Source organism: Chlorocebus sabaeus, chromosome 19 (assembly GCF_047675955.1).
Source record: "Chlorocebus sabaeus isolate Y175 chromosome 19, mChlSab1.0.hap1, whole genome shotgun sequence".
NCBI classification, from domain to species: Eukaryota; Metazoa; Chordata; class Mammalia; order Primates; family Cercopithecidae; genus Chlorocebus; species Chlorocebus sabaeus.
In genome coordinates, this window is record NC_132922.1 from 27561150 (window position 1) to 27579904 (window position 18755).

Below are 18755 nucleotides of genomic sequence, written 5' to 3' on the forward strand. Positions count from 1 at the left end.
TCCTGGTGGGCTTCGCGGCTGCGCGAGGATTGGACGAGAGGGCTGGGCCACTCGACGCTGAGGCGGTGAATGGCCGGGGCAGATTTAAATCGGGAGGCTGGGGGCCTCTAGGATCAAAGTTTGGGGAGGGGCTTAGGGAAAGGGCGGGGCCTCCAGATTCGAGACCTGGAAGGGCTGGGGCGGGGCTTGGGGCGGCCCAGCCACCGCCTCCGGTTCTCCCCTCCGCAGCGGCGGCGGTGGCGGAGAAGGAACTCGATACGCACCGACCGCCCTACCGCCCCAGCCGAAGCGGAAGCTGTAGCCCGCTCTGGGCCGGGGCCATGGGCGCCCCGCGCCGCCCGGGTCATGAGGACGGAGGCGGAGGCAGCGGGGCCGCCGCTCGAGCCCGGTCAGTGCCTCTCTGTGGGCCCAGTCTTCACCCTAGGAACGAAGGGGACCCCGCCCTACCGCAGGGCAGGGTCCAGCCGCGCGACCTTGGGCCGACTCCCGCCTCGCCCCCACACCCGCCTCGCTCCAGTCAGTGGGGGTGTCCTGACACTCGCAGGATTGCGACCCTTGTCAGTATAGTGGGAGGGTCCGGGTAGAAGGGGCGCCACCTTCCCCAGAAGCGAAAAGTCCTACTGGAGCCGCCTTGGGAGCTCTCGTGCCTTGGGGAACCGTGGAGGACTGAGGCTGGGAAGGGCAGGAAACTGGCCGAGAGCACCGAGTAATGGAAGGGCCGGTGCTCTGGCCTCCCAGAGTCGGCGTTTTGTCTTGCTCCTGTTCTTCCCCCTCTGGTTCCCTCTGCCACGCGGTAGCCTGAGCCCCTATGGGGCGGAGACTCGGACTGGTATTCAGTGTCTTGGCGGTTAGTTTGCTTGCCCAAGAGGTAGGGGAGGGGGAAGCCGTGATTCCTGTCCTGCTGAAGGCGCAGGGTTGGTGAGGAACGGAGTGCTAGCTAGTAAACTCTCAAGTGAAGTGCCAACTGTGGGAGAGGTCAACAGCATGTGGGACCCTGACCTTCAGGTGTCACTCCCAGGGAGTGTTCTCTTTTGTGTTTGCTGTGTGGAGTGGGGGGGATTTACATCCCTCCTCCTCCAGTTGTCTAGCCCTGTGATCTGAGACAAGATACTTGCCTTTCCGAGCCTCAGAGGAGGAATGGCTTACATTCACAGGGAGCTTTCTATGAGGCAGCTAGGCGCTGTGCGCAGTTGTTTACATGCAGTGCCTCATTCATCCTCATAACGACCCAGTAAAGTAGGTGCCCACTGTGATTTGCACTTTTGCAGCTGACCAGACTGAGTCTGAGATGGGTTAAGTATTCAAGGCTAGCACACTGCCTGCCTTACTTAGTGACAACCACTAACTGAGGTCAGACCAGGGCCTTCCAGGCAGCCCCTTGGCTCCAGGCAGCAACATCTGGCTGTGACTTTGTGTTCAGAAGGCTAAAGCTGTTATGGGGACAAATGCCAAGGCCTCGCCTAACATTATCTCCCCCAACATGAGCATCTCTAGGTCCCGTCCGCCCTTGCCAAGACTGGAGATGGCCCTATGGGGCCTGCCAGGCCTCAGGATCAAGGAGTTCTAGATTGCAGGGCAAGAGGAGGAGGGGCAGCTGAGTCTCTGAGAGACAGCTGCTGTCCTGTGCCACATTTTATAGCTGGACACGGAAAGGCATGGGCAGAGTCACAGCCTGGCAGAAGATAGCTCAGCTAGTCAGTGTCACAGCCCAAGCCACAGAGTAAGGAGGGAACCTCACACAGAAGGCTGTAGTCTGGACGCCTGGGGGAAGAGGGGTGCAGAGCAGTGAAGTGACAAGTAGGCCTGGGCATCTCAAGGTATGAGGTCTTTTTGGAAAATGCCTTCCATTCCCCAAGCATATCTAAGTGCCTGCTCTGGGCTGAGGGCTGGAAGGAGGCAAATGCAACCTCGTCTCCATCTGCCACTGAAGAATTATCATTTTGTGCAATAGGGGAAAGCAGAGCTCTCCCACTGCTCAGCATTTTATGAGTCCCTAGGGGTTAGGGCTTGGGTGGGTTTTTAGTCACCTTTGTGTCCCCAGAGCCTCATTTCTTCTGGCCTGGCACAGTAGTAGCTCACCCCTGTAATCCCAGGACTTTGAGAGGCCAAGGCAGGGGGATTGCTTGAGCCCAGGAGTTTGAGACCAACCTGGGCAGCATAATGGGACCCCATCTCTACAAAAAAAATTTAAAAATTATCTGGGTGTGGTAGTGTGTGCCCATAGTTCCAGCTACTCAGGTGGCTGAGGTCAGAGGATCCTTCGAGCCTGGGAGTTCAGGGCTGCAGTGAGCTCTGGTCACACCGCTGCACTCCAGCCTGGGCGACAGAGTGAGACCCTGTTTCAAGTTCTTTTTTTTTTTTTTTTTTTAATGGGATGGAGTCTCGCTGTTGCCCAGGCTGGAGTGCAGTGGTGTAATCTTGGCTCACTGCAACCTCCGCCTCCCGGGTTCAAGCACATCTCCTGCCTCAGCCTCCCAAGAAGCTAGGATAACAGGCTCTGGCCATCACACCCGGCTAATGTTTGTATTTTTAGTAGAGACGGAGTTTCACCATGTTGGCCAGGCTGGTCTCAAACTTCTGACCTCAAGTGATCTGCTTGCCTTGGCCTCCCAACATTCTGGGATTACAGGTGTGAGCCACTGTGCCTGGCCTAAAAAAATTTATTTCTTCCAGCAAATATTTGAGTTACTACTAAACATCCAACACCAGTGACTGAGAATAACAGGGAACAAGATTGGCAAGTTTCCTGCTTTCTCAGTTCATTTGTGCTTCTATAACAAAATACTCAGGACTGGGTAATTTAGAAACAATAGAAATTTAATTTCTTTTTTTCTTTTTTGGAGATGGAGGTCTCACTATTTTGCTCAAACTGGTCTCAAACTTCTTGTCTCTTGTCTTGGCCTCGTGAGTAGTTGGGATTACAGGTGTATGCCACTGTGCCCGGCTCTAGAAATTTAATTCTTCACGGTTCTGGAGACTCCGTGGTCCAAGTTGAAGGCGCTGGCACGATCTGTGTCTGGTAAAGGCCTGTTCCTTGTAGATGGTGACACCTGCGTGTCCTCAATGGTGGAAGGAACAGAAAGGGCATAAACACTGTACCTTTACATGACAGAAGAACAGAACGGCAAAAAAAAAAAAAAAAAAAAAAAAAAAAAATGGCCTATGCTAGTTTCCTCCAGCCCTTTTATAGGCACTAATTCACTGATGAGGGCAGAGCCTTCCTGACTTCCCAAAAGGCCACACTTACGTATTTATTTATTTATTTATTTTTGGTTGTGGATATCTTCCACACCCATCTTTTCATACCACCACAATGGAGATTAAGTTTCAACATGAATTTTGGAGAGGATACCATAGCACCTGCCTTCAGGTAGCTTGCAGTCTAGAGACAGAGTGGCTTGATCTATTGCTACTTTTGCCAAGCACTGTGAAGGAAATGAACAGGATGCTGTGATGGAGAGTCCCCTCGTTTCTCAAAGGCTTAGCTAGAAAAACCTCTAAGAAGAGATTTTCAGCTGGGACTTGAATGACTAGAAGGGACACAACCTTGAGAAGAGCAGCCAGGAGAGAGTTTCAGACAGAGGGAGCCTCACATACCAATGTTTTGGGGGTAGAATGAAGCCTTAATGAGTTCAAAGGTTAACTAGACCACAGGTGAGGGCCGCCGGCCGAGATGAGGCTGGCGGGGCAGGTTAGGCAGGGCCCCACACACAGGGGAGTGAGGGGAACTGGGGCTGGCACAGCAGGAGGGCTCCTGGGGTGGCTCTGCACAGAGCTGGTCACATGGTCCAGGAGAGGCCTGCCAGATGGGGAAATAATATGGGCTGGGTTTTCACGTGCTGAATGAGTGTCATGAGTGAGTAACAGCAGAGATAAGTCTCCTCCTCTTTAGTCTCTGAACTTTGTCCAGGTTCACGAGGTGGCTACGGAGGAGGGTCCTGCATGCCACATGCCCGTTTGCCCCACCTCAGGGCCTTAGCACATGCTGTTCCCCCATCCCCTCTAAGGCACACCCTTACCGTTTCCCCCAACCTAGGCCTCTATTTTGTTATGTTTGCTTGTTTTTGCTGTCCATCAGGATAGTTAACTTTGTGTCACTCACTGCTATATCTCCAGTACACACACCAGGCACTTACTAGGCTTTGGGGAAATATTTGTCGACTGAATGACTGAATCAAACCAAAGTCCCCCCTCCTCCGCCCCCTGCCCGTTTAGGGATGGCCAGACTCATTCCAGCAAGAGGCAGTCAGCTGCCCAGCCCACAGCCAGCCAGCAGTGGCACAGTTGGGTCTGGAATGCTAGGTCAGGTTCTTTCTGCTCCACCTCACAGCCTGGCAAAGATAGACCGAGAGGTTGCCCAGGGTTGGTGGGGGGTGGAGCTCACAAGGATATTCCATATGCTGCACAACTTACTTGACAGTTCCCTTCTCCTGGCCATGGTCTTACACCCTGGTGGTCCTGGGGTCTTTGGAGTCAAGCAAACCTCCAGGGGCCTCGTGAACTCAGATACACGTATCTGCTGAGTCCCTCCCATGTGCCATTCCTGGAATGAAAGCAGGAAACAAAACAGCCCCTGTTGACCAGGCGAGGTGGCTCACACTTGTAATCCCAGCACTTTGGGAGGCTGAGGCGGATTATCTGAGGTCAGGAGTTCGAGACCAGCCATGGACAACATGGTGAAACCCCATCTCTACTAAATTATAATAATCAGCTGGGTGTGGTGGCGCGCCTGTGGACTAAGGCTACTCTGAGGCAGGAGAATCACTTGCCACCCGGGAGGCGGAGGTTGCAGTGAGCCGAGATCATGCCACTGCACTCTAGCCTGGGCAACCGAGTGAGACCCCGTTGAAAAAAAACGACCCGGCCGGGCACGGTGGCTCAAGCCTGTAATCCCAGCACTTTGGGAGGCGGAGACGGGTGGATCACGAGGTCAGGAGATCGAGACCATCCTGGCTAACACGGTGAAACCCCGTCTCTACTAAATATTACAAAAAACTAGCCGGGCGAGGTGGCGGGTGCCTGTAGTCCCAGCTACTCGGGAGGCTGAGGCAGGAGAATGGCGTGAACCTGGGAGGCGGAGCTTGCAGTGATCCGAGATCTGGCCACTGCACGCCAGCCTGGGCGACAGAGCAAGACTCCGTCTCAAAAAAAAAATAAAAATAAAAAAAAAAACAACCCTGTCCCTCCTTCTCAGAGTTCCCACCAAAAGAAGGCCTCTGAGTAGGCATGGGGGCAGTGACTGCACATGTGGGTCACTGGGCCCAAAAGGGGCAACACTGGAGAAGTGACATCCAAGGGCAGGAGTTAGGCACCCGGGAAGCCAGGTATGTCCAGGCAGAGGGACCAGGTGTGCAAAGGCCCCTGGGGTGTGAGGGATTATGACAAGCAAAGGCAAGGGTGCAGAGGGTGCTAGGGCAGCAGCCATGGAGGTGTTGTCTTAAGAAATGTGGGACCCAGCTCACTGGAGGATTTTCAGTAGGGCTGACCTCTCTGGCCAGTGTTTTGGGGAGATCACTGCTATTGTAGGAGCCTGGATTTAAGGGGGTTGCTGAAGGATTGTGGGAAGGTCCCTGAGCAGCCCCTGCGGGGTCTAGGCAGGAGGCAGTGACACTGTCTCCCATGAGGGTGGTGGTGGTGGGCTCTGCGCTGAGGGTCTGTGACTTCCCTCTGTTTCTGCACAGGGGACTTTGTGCAGCTGCCTGTGCCAGTCATCCAGCAGCTCTACCACTGGGACTGTGGCCTGGCCTGCTCCAGGATGGTGCTGCGGTGAGTGGGGCCAGGGCTGGGGGCTCCCCATCTACATCTCCTGCTCTGGCTTGGGAGAGACCTGGGTGGGATCCATTGTCCCTGTAACTGTCTTTGGTTGGGGCTTGCAGGAGGCCAAGCTTCTACCTGGTCCTAGTCCCATCTGCAAAAGCGAGCAAGGGGTGGACCAGGCCTTCCAGGTCTCCATGATAGTAATGCCTGGGGGTTTGGGGTGGCCAGGAAGTCCCAGGTGTCCAGGCCTGTCCCACAAGGCTGCTCTGTGACTGGGACAGGAGGCCCTCCACCCCCTGGCCTCTGGCTCCTGGGAGACTGGGGTGCTGGCCGTTAAGCGGAAGCTGTGTGAATATCACAGAAGAAATCTGGACAGTGAGAGCCAAGAGGGACTGTAGCCGTCACCTTATACAAGAGTTTTTCATTTGGCTTCCTGGAACCCCAGGGCAGCTGTACCTTCATCTGTTTTACATCCTGGAAATCCCAGCCACATTCAATAAAAGGGTTCTGTGCCTAAAACTTTGAAAACCACTGATGTGATCCAGGGACCTCATCTTAGAGATGAAGCTAAAGAGGCCAGGGAAGACACGACTTGCCCAAGGTCACAGCCCACAAGACACAAGAGATGTGAGAAGCGGAGTCCAGGCCTGCAACTCTGGAGCCAGGATGGTGCCCCAGGCAGCCTGGGCAGTGTGTGGGCAGGACCTAGGATCTCATGATGAGGGAGACTTCTGGGGAATGGGACCTGTGACAGGGGCTCTTGGGCCAGCGGGTGGAGGGTGACCTGGTCCAGTTAACCCTCGAGAGCAAGCTGAGCTCCCCGCGCATCTCCCTGCAGGTACCTGGGCCAGCTGGACGACAGTGAGTTTGAGAGAGCCCTGCAGGAGCTGCAGCTGACCAGGAGCATCTGGACCATCGACCTGGCCTACCTGATGCACCACTTTGGTGTGAGGCACCGCTTCTGTACCCAGACCCTGGGCGTCGACAAGGGCTACAAGAACCAGGTGAGCGACCAGCCACTGGGCCTTCCCATGTGGGGCCACACAGAGGTATAAGGCCACTTGGTTCCAGTAGTTGGAAGAGGAAGCAGTCAAGGGCTAGACACCCAGGAAGATACCCAGGTGTGCAGAGACCAGGGAGCAGCAGCAGAGAGGCTATAGGCAGGATTTGGGAGCCAGTCAGAGCAGGTGCCTTTGCATTCTGGCCTGTCCAGAGGATCTGAGTACTAAGTCCCGGCTCCTGTCTGCCTGCCTTCTACAACCCTCAGAATGTGCAGAGGCCACTTCCTACGTTCTTTCCTACTGTCCTCAGCGCAAGGCAGGCCCAGGGCCTCTGAGAACATCACTGGCTTCATCCAGCCATCATATGCACATTTTTTTTCTTTTCACCAGGAGAGCCAGCTTTTAAGCTGGGTAATTGGTAGTCTAGAAGAAAACCAAAATACTATCTTTTCTTTTTTTTTTGCCTTTTGAAAAATAATGCCAACATAGCCATGCCAGCAAAGTGTGTTCTGTGGACCACACCTAGCTAAGCCAAACTGTAGCTGAGCTGTCCTAGGTGGCTCAGCCTCATCCCCCTTGCTTATTCGCTATGGGCTCCTGCTCATGCCTGCCAGAGTGTACAAGCCCAAGGGTGATCGATCCTCCCCAGGGAGCTGACCTGAGCCCAGCTGCCCACCCCTCTCAGGCATCGTCCTCATGCCTCTGTGTGGTCCTGCATCCCTGCTCCTGCTTAGGACAGACAGCTTTCTGATCAGGCTTGCTGCACATACCATCTGCCCTGACAGGTGGGGCTCCTCTGCCCTCCTGTTGTCTCTGCCTCCGTAACATGCTCTTTAGTTCCTTCATCCAAATGGAGTGAAGGCAGCCTGGGTGGTGGCTGCTCCAGCCCCCTCTTCTCTGTTCAGTCTTTCTACAGGAAGCACTTTGACACAGAGGAGACCCGGGTGAATCAGCTGTTTGCACAAGCCAAGGCCTGCAAGGTGCTGGTGGAGAAATGGTGAGCCCCCCGACCTTCCTACCCGCCCTTCCTCTCACGCCTGCTCACCCACAGATCTGCAGTGGGGAGGCCTCAGGATAGTGTTCAGGAAAGGCTGGAACTCTGGAGCCAGGCAGAACTGGCTACCGGGTGGCTGTGGGCACTGACTTGCCCCCTTGAGCCTTGGTTTATGGAGATCACTGGGGCTTCATGACCCAGGCTCTTGACTGGGGATGGATCCTAAGCAGGTGCTGGAGGGACAGGTGAGCGAGAGATTGCATCCAGCCCTTGGGCTGCTTGCAGAAGGACAGCATGGGACACAACACAGGACCTCTAATGAAAGGGTGATGGCCTAAGAGGAATGTGCTGGTGCAGTGATTGACAAGGGATGGGGAGCAGGGAGGACCCAGTGTGTAGGGGCTGCTGTGACCTTACAAGGGCCTCCCCTTCTCATCTGTATGCATTGGGGCTGGATTCAGGAAGACCCCGGGTGCAGTTTGCCCCAGTGTGAGTGGCATTCTTCTCTGGACTATGTGAGAGTGGGGCTCAGACCTGCTGCCTCTAGGTCCTGGACAGGCTTTTCTCAGATTTTCCCTTTCTTTGCAGATTTATATTTTCATTATTGACCTACTATAATCACATGATAGGTGATTTAGAAAATAGGGGTGGGGTGGGATCTCCATTCATACTGTGACCACATGGGCACATGTTGGAAGGAAAGGCAGCAAATGTTTACTTAGCGGCTATCAACAGGTGCCATCTCCTTTAGTGGAAAAGCTGTTGCTGTCTCCGTTTCTCGGGGGAGGAAACTGAGGATGAGAGAGACACCCAAGGTCACCCCCAGCATCTTGACCATGCCATGATCTGAACCCATGCTTGTTATTCCTTGAAGCCTGTAGCTTTTCCTTCCAGCCAGCCTCCTGCTTTTTCCCTATAGCTGAAATTCCACTCTTGTACACTGCCACTGGGAACTCAGCCAGCTATTTTGTTTCAAAGACCAAATGGAAAAATGGCACGTTTCCTTGGCCAAGGCAGCAATCCAAACTGCCACGTGACTCAGCTGTGGCTGAAGCTGGGCCAGGCCATGTGGTACTGATGCTGCCACTCCTAAGGAAGGCCCCAAGTGGGTGAGCAGCCCCTCCAGCAAAGATGCAGGAGCCCCTGGCCTAGAGCTCCCCCTGCCCACAGCCCCATCTTCCCTCTGCCCCTCTGGGTGTTTTCTTTTGTCTTTTTTTAAGAGACAAGGTCTTACTCTGTCATGCAGGCTGGAGTGCTATGCTGCAATATTGCAATATAGCTCACGGCTACAGCCCAAGACTCAAGTGATCTTCTTGCCTCAGTCTCCCAAGTAGCTGGAACCACAATCTCATACCACCACGCCCCATGCCTGGTAAATTTTTTAATGTTTTTGCAGAGACAGGGTATTGCTGTGTTGCCCAGGCTGGTCTTTAATTCCTGGGCTCAAGCGATTCTTCCACTTTGGCCTCCCAAAACACTGGGATTACAGGCGTGAGCCGCTGTGCCCAGCCCTGCTCTAGGTTTTCATTTGGATTTGCTGCCTAGTGGAAGGTACAGGATGGGGCAGCACCTTCTGTTAGTGAGGGAGGCTCCAGGCAGATGTCATTGCTGAATTGGAGCTCCCCTGGAAGCAATGTGGCCCAGCCCTTCCTGGGCAGCCCCTTCTGCCACAAGGAGCCTTAGGAAAAAAGTAAAATAACTCTTTCAGAGAAGCATTTGGTTTTGAAAGTGTCTGAGCCATGCGTGGCTTAGATTTAGGGGATTAGATTGGGCAGGCAGTTTTCAACGTAAACTACATATGATTTAGGGTAGAGGAGAGACAAGGCTGGGCAAAAAGAATTCACTAACCAGGCTGGGGCACAGGAGGATGATGGTTTCTGTGTGCTGCTCTAGTGGCCCTTGACTGGACCCACCTGGAGCTGAACTGCCCTCCCCATGAAGGGCCTGACAGGGCCAGCTCATCTTTGTGCACGCTCAGACACGCACACCCTACCAGTCTCCTGCTTGGCTCTAGGCTGAGCCTGGGCCACAGTGACAGAGCAGGGAGTTCAGGGCAAAGGGAAGAGGAGCCGATCCCCAGGCTTTGTAACAGAGAAACAGGAACAAGCAGGGATCCAGTTGAGGGATAGGGAATGGGGGCCCAGCAGCACCAGCTGACCCCTCTCCTGCCCACAGCACAGTGAGTGTGCAGGACATCCAGGCACACCTGGCTCAGGGCCATGTGGCCATCGTGCTGGTGAACTCTGGGGTGCTGCACTGTGACCTGTGTTCCAGCCCTGTCAAGTACTGCTGCTTCGCCCCCAGTGGCCACCGCTGCTTCTGCCGCACTCCTGACTACCAGGGCCACTTCATCGTCCTGCGCGGCTACAACCGGGCCACTGGCTGCATCTTTTACAACAACCCAGCCTATGCTGACCGTGAGTGCTGGGTGGGGCGGGTGAGGCAGAGTGGGCCACATTCACTGTTCTGTATGCCCAGTGCCCACGATTCCCACCCATGCAATCTAGTGTGGCCAGGGCCTCCCTTACCACCTTTTCCCCAAAGCCCCTGCTCCTCCTTTACTCTTGTCACTGGAGCCACCCCTCAGGCCATGCAGGCAAACCTGCAGCAAACTGTGCCAGCCTTTTCTACAACCTGACCACCTCTCCCTCCCACACCACAGGCCCCACGCCACTGCCCAGGTCCCTGCCTCACCCTTTCATACTGCACAGGCTGCACCCCTCCCCCAGCCCCCAGGATGGCCAGCACATTCCTCAGAAAGAAAAGCCGGCCAGAGCCAGCCCCTGCTCTAGACCCATCCTGGCCTGCCTACTGCCCTCCAGGCACAGGGAAGGGCCACCCTGACTCTCATAGACTGGATTCACAGAGACAGCCCCTAGACGCCCTGATCACATAAACTTACCCCATCTATGTGGCCTGGAGCATGTTTCTTCCCCTCTCTGGGCCTCACTTTCTCTAACTGCTCAACTGGGGAGGAGTCAGAGAAAGCTCATGAAGACCAGGATGGGCAAGGAGGGCTTCCTGGGGGTGGAGGATTTGAGCTGAGAGGAGTGGCCATGCGGGTGGAACACAGACCTCACCCAGCTCCCCTGGGCACTGTGTCGGTGGGGTAGGTGCTTTCTCACAACCCACTGACCCCGTTCTGCCCTCTCCACCCCCAGCAGGAATGTGCAGCACCAGCATCAGTAACTTTGAGGAGGCCAGAACCAGCTATGGCACAGATGAGGACATCCTATTTGTCTACTTGGACAGCTGACAGGAGGAGCCTGGTGTGCCCAGGCCCTTGGACCCCATCCACACCCCAGCTGGGCCCACTCAGGATGCCCTGGCCCAGGCCTGGGGCTGCTGGGGCTGGAATGTGGAACTGCAGCCTCAGCCCATCTGGCAGAGCCCCAGAAACTCTGGGATACTGTGGCACAGCTGCTTTGTCTGCCAGTGCCGTGTGTTGTCATGTCGCTCACGCCAAGCACCTGCTGGCTGCTGGAAGCATACCCCAGGACCCCAAGTCTGACTCTCGCTGTGCCCACAGGAAGTCCAGTCCCAACAGCGCCCTTGTTGCCTTTGAGCCAGACCCAAGGCAAGGGTCTCCACACAGACCGCAGGGCTGAGTCTGGAGAGGGAAGTCGCTTGACTAATGCCACTTGTCAGGACAGTATGTGAGTGTCTGGAGACAGCATAGTTGACCCCAATCTCCCAGAACTGAGGACCCCTCCAGGCTCCTCTCTTCTGGAAGTGCTGCATATGCCCCCATGCCCCGTGGTTGACGACACCACCGTCTCCTGCCTACCCATGGGCCCAAGTTTCTGCGGCTCGTTACAGGGTGTCTGGCCCCTGCCACCCAGCATAGACACACCTCACAGCTGCCCTGCCGTGCAGAGCCCTGGCCCCTGGAGACTCTTAAGCCACCCACAGCCCTCCAGGTCCTCCAGCTCAGATGGAGGGCTCTTGGGGGTGTGGCCTGGGCCTAAATCCCACTGGTAGGCCTGATGGCTGGCGGCACAGTGCGTGCTCTGGGAATAAACAGCTGCCCTAGACCCAGAGGGATCTCCACACCCAGGAAGCCTCCTGACACCAGCCTAAATCCTGACAGCAGGGTCTGCCCTCTGAGTGTGGGGAGCCCCTAGTCCTTTAAGATTGGCTGCTAGGGCCTGTGCTCCAAAGCAATGGGCAGGGGCAGCCTGCAGCTACCCACCCAACCTGGTCTTCACACGAGGTTGCACATGATTCTGGGCCTCTTTTATCTTGACAGAGAAGAGGGGTTCCTGCCTAGGATCTTACAACACAGCAAGTAGCATAGAGCTCTTTACTTCCTCTTTTTTTCTTTGGTTGGGGTCAGGGGTTGTTTGAGATATAAGTTTTCATTTTTGAGGGGTAATCACCTTCAAGTATAACAGTAATCGTAAGAGTGAAGGTACTTTGGAACCACTAACACCTCTGCACAGGGCAGTTAGCCAGCTCAAGTTCTTTTTCAGAGAAAGGGACTTGGCCAGCGGTTTAAGTATCTGCCCCTTCACCTCACAAACGAGGCAGCTGATGAGGCAGCTGGCCCAGTCTGGGGAGGCTGCCCAGGACAATGGTGGAGCTGGGTCTTGAACCCCAGTCTGTACCGAAAAAACTAAGGGAAATTGATCATTTTCAAAGGGGCAAAGTGATACCATCCCTGCACTCCTGGGTCCTGCTCTTACAGTGCCCAAGGCAGGGCAGCTGGCCCCTCCCCCACCAGGTGACTCTGGGGGCAGAGGTGGGCTCTGTTCAGGAGGGCGGTCAGACCACCCCGCCAAATTGCTCCTCAACCCTAGACAAAGCCTTTGGCCAAGAGGGAGGTGCTGTTAGCTGGGCAGCCCTTCTGGGTTTCAGAGACCGGTGTTGGCTCCAGACTGGTCTCATCTCCATTGCCTTAATGCCAGGTGGCCCAGGAGTACCCATGCACAGCAGCTGTAGGGTGTGGGCATCTTCAGGAGGTGTTCTGGTAAAATTGTGAGGATAGCTGTGTGAAGGAAACCAGTGGAAGGAAATGAAGTTTTCAGGATGGCGGGATGTGATTCAGACACAGTGCACATGCTGTTAGGGCTGTCACTAGGGAGTGGCCTTCATGGAGGGTGGTAACAGCACCTCAGTCCATCCAAGATGTTTAGAAACAGTCTCTGGTCCCAGAGGACGGCTTCTCAGGGCACGCCACAAGTTAAAAGGCACCTGCCTGGAAGATGAATGAGAAAGCTGCCCGTTCTGAAGACCCATCTGCCTAGGGAGGGTCGCAGAGGCAGGATGTAAGCCACACTGTGTTGCATTCTTGCACAGGTCATGAAAATGGGGCCAGAAAGAGAGCCTGGACATCAGGGACTTTTGCCCACAGCACATGACACCCACAGCTGCCCAGCCTGCCCACGTGCTGGGGACCAGCACAGCACCTGAAGCCATGTGTGACAGTGAGCTTTGTTCATTCTAGCCACAGGGGGATGAAAGGGATCTTTTGCATCACAGAGATTTTATATATATTTTGTTTGTAATGAGCCATTCTCAATAAACATTATTCTCACTGCAAAATGGTGGTAGCCCCTGGCTGGCCTTTGTGAAGCTGTGTTGATCTGCAGAATTCCTGTCCCTAAGTTCTCAGCATGAGCACATGGGAACCCAGGTCCTTGTCTTGCCATACCCAGTTTAGCTGGGACTGGAATCCTGTTTTCTGTTTTCTAGGGCCATATCCATCCTGTTCAGGCCTGGATGCTTGTGGCCATCCTGGACAGGCAGTACTAGGGGTAGAAGGGCCTCGGGGCTCAGCTCAAGTGAACTGCAACAAATGCAACTACAGGAGACACCACAGAATGAGGGGGATGTTGAAGAGGAGAGACAAAAGTGGGTGGGATGGCCAGGCACGGTGGTTCACACCTGTAATGCCAGCACTTTGGGAGGCGGAGGCGGGCGGATCACAAGGTCAGGAGATCAAGACCATCGTGGCTAACATGGTGAAACCCCGTCTCTACTAAAAATACAAAAAAAAAAAAAATTAGCTGGGCGTGGTGGCAGGTGCCTGTAGTCTCAGCTACTCAGGAGGTTAAGGCAGGAGAATGGCATGAACCCAGAAGGCGGAGCTTGCAGTGAGCCGAGATTGCACCACTGCCCTCCAGCCTGGGCGACAGAGCAAGACTGTCTAAAAAAAAAAAAATAAAAGTGGGTGGGATGGTGCGTGCTGGGTGGAGCTGGCTGCTCAGAGCATGCAGAGTTGGGGTTGAGGTCTCAGACCAAGAGTGCAGTAGCGCTATCTCGGTTCACTCCAACCTCCACCTCCTGGGTTGAAGCAATTCTCCTGCCTCAGTCTCCTGAGTAGCTGGGATTCCAGGCACACACCACCACGCCTGGCTAATTTTTGTATTCTTAGTAGACATGGGTTTTACCATCATGTTGGCCAGGCTGCTCTCGAACTCCTGGCCTCAAGTGATTTGCCTGCCTCAGCCTCCCAAAGTGCTGGGATTACAGGCGTGAGCCACTGTGCCTCGCCAATGTCATCACTTTTAAGGGAGCACTTCTATTCCTTCCCATCCTCCCTCAAACACATCATCTTGTCTGTCTCCACTGCTGCAGCCCCAGTATCTGACACCTAGTAGATGTTCAATAAATGTGAGTGAATGGATAGTAGGCTGAAATGATACCTGCTTCAGCAGCTTTCCTGTACTTTTCAGAACTATAGGTAATCATTAAGGGGGAGGCAGAAGGCCAGGCGCGGTGCCTCATGCCTGTAATCCCAGCACTTTGGGAGGCCAAGGCAGGCGTATCACCTGAGGTTGAGAGTTCGCGACCAGCCTGACCAACATGGAGAAACCCCATCTCTACTAAAAATACAAAATTAGCCAGGCATGGTGGCGCATGCCTGTAATCCCAGCTACTCAGGCGGCTGAGGCAGGAGAATTGCTTGAACCTGGGAGGTGGAGGTTGTGGTGAGCCGAGATCGCACCATTGCACTCCAGCCTGGGTAACAACAGCGAAACTCTGTCTCAAAAAAATGATGATAATAAAGGGGAGGCAGAATTTGAATCCTTTGATGTCACCCAGGATCCAGGAGACATTCTCTCCTACAAAGAATGGTGGAAGGAGCAAGATGTACTGCCCATTAGTACATCTGGGTCACTTCAGGTGACCCAGGCATGGTGGTTCATGCCTGTAATCCCAGCACTTTGGGAGGCAAAGGCTGGAGGATCACTTGAGACTAGAAGTTTAAGACTTGTGTGGGGCCGGGCACAGTGGCTCATGCCTGTAACCCTAGCACTTTGAGAGGCTGAGGTAGGTGGATCACTTGAGCCCAGGAGTTTGAGACTAGCCTGGGCAGCATGGCAAAACTGTCGCTATAAAAAATATAAAAAATTAGCTGGGCATGGTGGATGTGCCTGTGGTCCCAGCTCTTCAGGAGGCTGAGGTGACAGGACCTCCTGAGCCCAGGAGGTCGAGGCTGCAGTGAGCTGTGATCATGCCACTGTACTCCAGCCTGGGCAACAGGGCAAGACCCTGTCTCAAACAAAAAATGGCCAGGCACGGTGACTCACACCTGTAATCCCAATACCTTGGAAGGCCAAGGCAGGCAGATCACTTGAGCTCAGGAGTTTGAGACTAGTCTGGGCAACATGATGAAAGTCCATCTCCACCAAAAATACAAAAAATTACCCAGGCATGGTAGTGCACACCTGTGGTCCCAGCTACTCGGGAAGCTGAGGTGTGAAGATGCTTGAGCCAAAAGGTGGAGGCTGCAGTGAGCCATGATGGCACCACTGCACTCCAGCCTAGGTGACAGAGTGAGACCTTCTCACTTAAAAAAAAAAAAAAAAGAAAGAAAAAAAACTTTTAAAAAAGGCCTCATGTTATTCAAACTTAGGATTCCCCTCTTATTACAGCTTTCTGCAAGTGCAGGTGTCTCCTGGCCTCCAACCCCCCTGGTTGGAGAATCAGTGCAAGAAAATGCTGGCACTCTGGCTTACATGTAGTCTGAGTCAGCAGAACAAAAATCAGAAGAACAAAATCCCTGGGGCCTCAACCAGAAAGCAATGTGACTGTGGAGTCAAGGAATCCCCAAAGCTGAAATAAATAGAGTAATGATGGCCTTGCCACCAAATACAGGGCTGTGGATGGGTTGATAATACTGGAAACTCATTTGAGTCACAAATTGCTGCCACACTCTTTGAACCCAGAAGTAAGTGTGCCCTTATTTAATGGCACAGAACCAGTCTCTTGCCCACAAGAGTCTCTTGTCCACAATCCCTAGTCCCTCACTCCCTCTCTAACTCAACCTCAGCTGCTCTAAGGAGAAATGATGAGGGCAGGGATGAGGTCCCCCTGTCTTCAAGGGTAACCAAAGGCCATGAGCACCTGAGTATGCTAAGGAACACTGGGGACAAAAGTGCCTCAAAACGTTTATGTCTCTTGGATATGGGTGCATAAGCCACCATCCTACCTGGCCTCATGGGGGAAGGGGAGTTTCCAAATTCAACTGACCGGGTTTGGGCAAGTTTCACAGTGTAGAGAGAAAAAGCCAAGTGCTGTGGGGCCCTTTGGGACAATTCAATGTCTTGTTTTGTTGTATCTATACCTGAATTTGTGGTAGGAACTGGTGTTTCTCCTTCCAGCCCTGAAGTGCCAAAGGGGGCTCTCTCAGTCAATGCTAGTGGGATAAACTCCCCTGCCATTTAACCCCCATGGATGAGTCAGGTTTTAACTCAGTTTCTCTGCCCTCTGATGTCCAAAACTTTCACCATACAGATGATGTCCTCTTGGATGGCACATCAAAAGTCCCAGTCCTGGAGATCCTGATCATAGGTTACCACATCTCCACCAGCAGTGGGGACTGACAATCCCTGACAAAATTCCATTTCTTGGAATACAACTGCTGATGCACAAGGTTTTTTTTTTGTTTTTTTGTTTGTTTTTGTTTTGTTTTTTGTTTTTTGAGATGGAGTCTTGCTGTCACCTGGGCTGGAGAGCAGTGGTGCGATCTCGGCTCACTGCAACCTCCGCCTTCCAGGTTTAAGTGATTCTTCTGCATCAGCCTCCTGAGTAGTTGGGATTACAGGCACATGCCACCACACCCGGCTAATTTTTGTATTTTGACTAGAGACGGAGTCTCACCATGTTGGCCAGGCTGGTCTCGAACTCCCGGCCTCAAGTGATCTGCCAGCCTTGGCCTCCCAAAGTGCTGGGATTATATGCGTGAGCCATTGCACTTGGCCAATTCACGATGTTTAGTCCTTCCAGGAGTCAAGGGAAAGCTGCTGGTGGTCCTTCCACCACCACCAAAAAAGAAGGCTCTGCACCTTCTCAGACTCCTTGGGTACTGGAGACAGCATGTGCCTCACTTGGGCATCCTACTTGGTCCTTTACATCTGCGAATTTGCCAACCAGCACCCTTTAGAGCAGGGCCCAGGCCGCAAGGCTGTATTGGAAGCTGTCTAGCAAGCCCACTCTACCTGTGGGTCCTCAAAACCCTAATGATCCCTTTAAGCTATATAAGGTCTCTGTGACTAATTTTGCTAATTGGAACCTTTGGCAAAGGGAAGAAGACTGCACCCAGAGGTGCCCCTGTTTTGGACTTACTGCCTGTCTCCCTGACACAGTGGCCAGGTACACCTCTTTTGAAAAGCTTACTATCTAGGGTCTTCTTACAACAGAATACCTGACCCACAAAAGGCTGGCTTTTATGGAATGGTGTACTTAAGATGGAAACTGTGTATTTAAGAACACAGCTAGTCTAGCCCTGCTGACATCTCAGTTTTACCTGAAAAAACTGGCAGCTAACCCTTTGGTGGACACTAATATCACCCACTCCACCAAAGCAAAGTCACTGGCTCAACAACAGGAACTTCAATTCACAGAGGTTCTCCTAAATGCCAGGGCCTGGTTCACTGATGGGCTGATGAAGTGGAAGCCTCATGGTGTCCGCAGGGCTGCTGTGGCTGTTCACCCTCAGAAGCAGCTGTGCAGAATGGAAAATGGATGAGTAACTCTGCTCAGTAGGCCCTGAGCCAATACTCCTCTTGGTAACCCTTGTTATATTTTTACTGACTCTTGGGGCGTTGCCAATGGCCTAGGTGTTTGGTCTGACACTTAGAAAACCTCAACTGGTGAATTAAAGACATCCACCTTTGGGGTCATGAACTACGGAAATAAGTTTTGGCTGTGATTGCTCTGTCTGCATCACGCATGTAGATGCCCATGGTTGAAGCCTGTTCTCTGATGAGACCAACTGAAATAAGGCTGTTGAGGGAGCCTGCACTAGCCATATTGCCATTGGGATCCATCATTGTGCCGGACATGGCAACACATCCACCATCATGGACTGGGCACAATGGAAAAGACTATTTGTGTGTGTGTGGGTTTTTTTGCTTGTTTTTTTAAGATGGAGTCTCACTCTGTCACCCAGGCTGGAGTGCAGTGGCACCATCTTGGCTCACTACAACCTCTGCCTCCTGGGGTCAAGTGATTCTCCTGCCTCAGCCTCCCAAGTAGCTGGGATTACAGGCACGCACCACCATGCCCAGCTGATTTTTGTATTTTCAGTAGAGATGGGGTTTCACCATGTTGGCCAGACTGGTTTCGAACTCCTAACCTCAAGTGATCCATCCACCTTGGCTTCCCAAAGTGTTGGGATTACAGGCGTGAGCCACTGCAGCCGGCCAGAAAAGACTATTTCTGATGCAGAGGCTACCACCACATACCAGAATGTGATTCCTACCAAAGGTTGGCCCATTTCTTTTGCAAAGGAGGAGGTCATCTTACATAGGACATGGCCCCAGCCTGCTCATGGCAGATCAACTTCATTAGACCTTTGACCTCTTGGGGCTATTGATGGTGCCTTACCACTGTTTCAGGTTATTGGATTGTTCCAGTCCTATCAGCCAACTCTGGGCACACCGCTACAACCCTTGAAACTAATCTGTGTCATGTTTTGGCTCTCTAGACCATCTGCAGTGTGACAAGGGTGCACCTTTTATCACAAAAGCCACTCAACAATAGTCGTGATATTC

The 18755-nt window shown here is 53.3% G+C and overlaps 1 protein-coding gene across 3 annotated transcripts; it reads left to right on the forward strand.

The window, feature by feature from the left end:
• The first annotated feature begins 156 nt into the window (after positions 1-156).
• On the forward strand, positions 157-13296 carry GUCD1 (guanylyl cyclase domain containing 1). Of its 3 annotated transcripts, none has more exons than XM_073006948.1 (6): positions 157-388; positions 5682-5766; positions 6596-6761; positions 7664-7755; positions 9928-10169; positions 10914-11022. In XM_073006948.1, the coding sequence occupies exons 1-6, from the start codon at positions 346-348 to the stop codon at positions 11006-11008; spliced, it is 723 nt and encodes a 240-aa protein (XP_072863049.1). In that variant the 5' UTR covers positions 157-345; the 3' UTR covers positions 11009-11022. The 3 variants fall into 3 exon arrangements, with proteins under 3 accessions (XP_072863049.1, XP_072863050.1, XP_072863048.1); XM_073006949.1 differs by having other exon boundaries at positions 161-388; positions 10917-13296; XM_073006947.1 differs by lacking the exon at positions 9928-10169 and having other exon boundaries at positions 232-388; positions 10914-11048.
• Positions 13297-18755: the final 5459 nt, after the last annotated feature.

Bases quoted from the DNA above. Each gene is read 5' to 3' on its own strand.
- GUCD1 (XM_073006948.1), top strand. From the start codon at position 346: ATGAGGACGGAGGCGGAGGCAGCGGGGCCGCCGCTCGAGCCCG. The intron at 6,762-7,663 runs GTGAGCGACCAG...TTCTCTGTTCAG, and splicing joins ACAAGGGCTACAAGAACCAG to TCTTTCTACAGGAAGCACTT. The intron at 10,170-10,913 runs GTGAGTGCTGGG...CTCCACCCCCAG, and splicing joins CAACCCAGCCTATGCTGACC to CAGGAATGTGCAGCACCAGC.